At 45.2% G+C, this 4,710-nt stretch overlaps 1 protein-coding gene across 2 annotated transcripts in view; it reads right to left on the bottom strand.

The window, feature by feature from the left end:
- TRPC6 (transient receptor potential cation channel subfamily C member 6) overlaps positions 1 to 4,710 on the bottom strand; it is a 39,957-nt gene that overhangs the window by 14,992 nt on the left and 20,255 nt on the right. For both annotated transcript variants that reach the window (XM_009281334.2, XM_009281333.2), the window contains exon 6: positions 2,079 to 2,343. In XM_009281334.2, the coding sequence (XP_009279609.1) occupies positions 2,079 to 2,343 (265 nt within the window). The remainder of the gene's footprint in view (positions 1 to 2,078; positions 2,344 to 4,710) is intronic.

Here is a 4,710-nt window from a genome sequence, read left to right as displayed (position 1 = left end):
AGTGTAAGCATTACCTAGCAACAACTAAAACATCGGTGCGTTATCAACTTTGTTCTCATCCTAAATCCAAAACACAGCACTGTACCAGCTACTAGGAAGGAAATTAACTCTATCCCTGCCGAAACCAGGACATCCCTCATGGCCAAGTTTGCTTCCTGGCTGAGTATACTTCGTAACAGCTATAGGTTGAATATTATGACAGCCAGAAATTAAACGGGCAAGGGCTGCAGAGCATGGAAAAGAATGAGTTTCCATTCAAGAGATTTATCTTAAAATCATAGCTAGAAATGAGAGGCATGACAAATGAGGTGTTCACAGGATGAACCACCACTATGGTCCTCAAACCTTTCCAATTTTTCCCACTGTAGCCCTGTTAAGAACAAAATTGTCTACTATATCTGCTTAGATTTATTGGGGGGGAAAAAAAAAAAAAAAACAGCCAAAGAAATAGAGTAAAAAAAAAAAGGTAATATATTTTCTCCTCTCAAGATGCAATAGGTTATTGCCATTGGAAACTACGGAGAGCCAGAGCTTAAAATAGGGATTAGATTTTTTTTGACTGCTAAGAATATAGAGTTGTCTGGATTAAATGTCAAGTATTTTATAATGCGTATCACACTGTAGTGATTAGCCTGCTTCAATTACAGATGACAGCAGCAGTTGATGGAGGAACCAGCCTTGCTCCCACATGCTGCAGGGAGCCCCTACACTGCGCTCTGAAGTGCCGGTGCTGACTGCCCTTGCAGGCAGGATGCTGTCCTGCAGGCCCAGGGTCTGACCCAGCCTATGTCCCGAAATCCCTGAACAACAGATTGCACTGACAGGTCATCTGACAGTGCTGTGTAAAGGGTCTGAGGTACTTCTGAGCCCAACTAGCCTCCCCAGCCTAATGCAGTGCAGGAGGTTGTTGGGCTGCTTTGCTACAAGGACACATTGCTGGCTCATGGTCAACTTGCGTCCATCAGGATCCCCAGGTCCTTTTCTGGCAAGCTGCTTTCCAGCTGGTCAGCCCCAGCCTGTCCTGGTGCCTGAGGTTATTCCTCCCCACGGGCAGTACATGGCATTTCCCTGTGTTGAACTTCACGAGGTTTCTGTCAGCCCATTTCTCCAGCCTGTCAAGGTCCTTCTGAGTGGCATCACAACCAGCTGGCAATCAGTCACTCTTGTTCATCCATACAGGCCTCCTGACACCTTTGCTTGATTTCCTGCCCATTGAGATGGACCAATCTTGAGCGCTGAAAAGGCAATTCTTGAAAATCAACCAGCTTCCCTGGAATGCCCTTCTCTTCAGGGCCTTATCCCATGAGATTCTTCCCCGAACAGCCCAAAGTCTCCTCTCCTGAAGTCCAGGGTTGTGGTCCTGTTATTTGCCTTGTTCTCTCTTCTCAGGAACCTGAACTCCGCCATCTCATGGTCAGCCAAGGCTGTTCCCAACCTTCACATACCCAACCAGTTTTTCCTTGTTTGTAAAAGTCAGGTGTCACAATGCTCCTTTCCGCATCAGCTCCTCAATCACTTGTGTCAGGAATTTATTGTCAATGCCCTCCAGAAACCTCCCAGATTGCTTGTGCCCTGCTGTGTTGTCCCTCCAGCAGATATCAGGGTGGTTAAAAATCCCCATAAGGACCAGGGCCTGCAAGTGTGAGGCTTCTTCCAGTTGTCTGAAGAAAGCCTCATCTATTTTGTCTTCCTGATCAGGCATTCTGTAGCAGACATCCACTACAATATCACCCGTGTTGGTCTGCCCTCTAATCCTGACCTATGAGCTCTTGCTGGCTCATCATCTATCCCTTGGAAGAGGTAAAGGCATTCCTGCTGCTCTCTCACGTAAAGGCCAACTACATCTCACCTTCCCAGCCTGTCTTTCCTGATTTATCATAGTATTGTTGGGATCAAGAGCTCATCCTCTGATTTCAAATATATCCTTTAAGCACCAGAACAAGAGAGAAAATTACTACTTAATTTTTAAGAGATGCAAACCTTATAAAAAAATTAGTAAACTTAATACATACAATGCAAACAACTGACTATCCATAAAAATAGCCCACAATCATTACAATTTAATCAGTTGTACTTACGTTGTGAATGCTTCATTTTGTTTTGCCCCCAGATAGTAGGAATAGAGATTAAACATGCCTATCATGAAAGCCACAAACACCATGATAAATATCACCATGAACTTGAAGATGTCTTTCACAGTTCTGCCAAGTGATATCTGCAGTGGTCCAAAGCTTTCATTAGCTGGTAAGATGTAGGCTATTCTGGAGAAACTTAATACTACCGCAATTGCATACAGGCCTTCAGATATGATCTGAGGATCAGACGGATCCCAGTTTATTCTGGCTAGAAACAAAAGATGAGAATTTTGGTCAGTATTTCAAAGTCCACCTAAGGCTGTTCACTGAAGTACTCTCTTTTGGTGAGTAACAATGAACCAGTCAGTGTAAATTAGAACGGAATGCAATGGTGCTATGCAAATTTGGAACAGATAAGACACAGTCTTCGTGGTTTTTTTTCCTTTATTGTACATTGCATCATGAATTTTCAGCAATTTTCACTTGCAGAAAAATTCTAAGACTTTGTTGTCTAAAAGTAAGGAGCAGTTACTTTCTACCCTTTCAAACTTAAAAAACACATAGAACATCTGCTTCCTCACTGAGAGCTGTGAATACTTAGGTGTTAACTTGGGCTTCCGTGTGCCAAGTATGACTGCTCAAATAGTGCCAGTAGTGGTTGTCCACTACATCACGGTGCTCAGCGAATGTCTTGCATGAAGATGCCGCTAGAAATAAAAGTGAAAGAACGGAAGATACCTTGTTAAGACTGAAACAGAAGTGGTATATAGCATCTACTATGCTAGGGCTAGGGAAGCATTTTATTTTTTTACTTATGTTTTACTCTCTTCTTTTTACACCTTCATCAGAAGTGTAATTTTTAATTAGAAGAAACCATGTGTGTTTCAGTTTGAGATTAAGATGTCTACAGACAGCTATCCAAATGGGAGGTATAGTCAGTGCAGCCTAGTGAGCGCTTGGGGCTTGATTCAGGCACCTGAACAAAGACATCCATTGCCATTTGAGATGCCCAGGGTATCCAAGATTATTTGCACAGATCTGTGTGAGGTCTTTTTGGAGCAGCACCTTGGCAATTCAAATGGCACTAGTCACTTATGTTTGGCCAATTGAATTGAGCCAGGTAGCGCTAAAACCATTTCACAGCTTCACTGACTATATTGATTAGATTTCCATTGATTATAAAGGTGCACTGTAAGATCACTGAAGTAACTTTTTGGGAGTTGAATCCCAACCTATTAAAAAATTTAATTGGATAACTAAAATCAAAGATGGCAGATGTTTCAGTATGGGCTAGTAGCCAGATGTCTTTTAAGTTTCCAGATGAGCTGTATTATCACAGAAAGTTTGAGGTGGGAAGGGACCCCTGGAGGTCATCTGGTCCAACCCACCTGCCCAAGCAGGGCCACCTAGAGCTGGTTACCCAGGATCATGTCCAGATGGCATTTGAATGGATGGAGACTCCACCACCTCACTGGGCAACGTGTGCCAGTGCTTGGTAACCCTCACAGTAAAAAAGTGTTTCCTGATGTTCAGAGGGAACTTCCTGTGTTTCAGTTTGTGCCCATTGCCTCTGGTCTTGTCACTGGGCACTGCTGAAACGAGCCTGGCTCCATTCTCTTTGTACCCTCTCTTCAGGTATTTATATACATTGATGAGATCCCTCCTGAGCCTTCTCTTCTCCAGGCTGAACAGTCCCAGCTCTCTCAGCCTTTCCTTATAGAAGAGGTGCTCTAGTCGCTTCATCATCTTTGTGGCTTTTCATAGGCCCTTCTCTCCAATATGTCCATGTCTCTCTTGTACTGGGAAGCCCAGAACTGGACATAGGACTCCAGGTGTGGCCTCACCAGTGCTGAGTAGAGGGCAAGATCACCTCCCTCGAACTGCTGGCAATGCTTTGCCTAATGCAGCCCAGGATACCATTGGCCACCTTTGCCACAAGGGCCCTTTGCTGGCTCACGTTCAACCTGGTGTCCACCAAGTTGTGTTTGCTAGCCTATGATAAAACCTGTGGCATTAAATATTCACTATTAATGTTAGTATGACCATACATAGGTGTTCTCCAAGCAGACTTCAGTGTACATGAGGGTAGGAAGGCTCTACAGAGGGATCTGGACAGCCTGGATCGATGGGCCGAGGCCAGCTGTATGAGGTTCAACAACGGGTAAGTGCCAGGTCCTGCACTTTGGCCACAACAACCCCATGCAATGCTACAGGCTTGGAGAAGAGTGGCTAGAAAGCTGCCTGTCAGAAAAGGACCTGGGCATGTTGGTTGACAGCCGGCTGAATATGAGCCAGCAGTGTGCCCAGGCGGCCAAGAAGGCCAATGGCATCCTGGCCTGTATCAGAAATAGTATGGCCAGCAGAAGTAGAGAAGTGATCATCCCCCTGTACTTGGCAGTGGTGAGGCCGCACCTCAAATACCGTGTTCAGTTTTGGGCCCATCACTACAAGAAAGACATTGAGGTGCTGGAGCGTGTCCAGAGAAGGGCAACGAGGCTGGTGAGGGGTCTGGAGAACAAGTCTGATGAGGAGCGGCTGAGGGAACTGGGGTTGTTTAGCCTGGAGGCTAAAGGAGGCTCAGGGGAGACCTTATCGCTCTCTACAGCTACCTGAAAGGAGGTTGTAGCGAGGTGGG

This window comes from Aptenodytes forsteri, unplaced genomic scaffold (genome assembly GCF_000699145.1).
Source record: "Aptenodytes forsteri isolate BGI_AS27 unplaced genomic scaffold, ASM69914v1 Scaffold212, whole genome shotgun sequence".
Taxonomy (NCBI): Eukaryota; Metazoa; Chordata; class Aves; order Sphenisciformes; family Spheniscidae; genus Aptenodytes; species Aptenodytes forsteri.
Note: the sequence above shows the minus strand (reverse complement) of the source record. Positions and strands in the feature narration are given on the sequence as shown.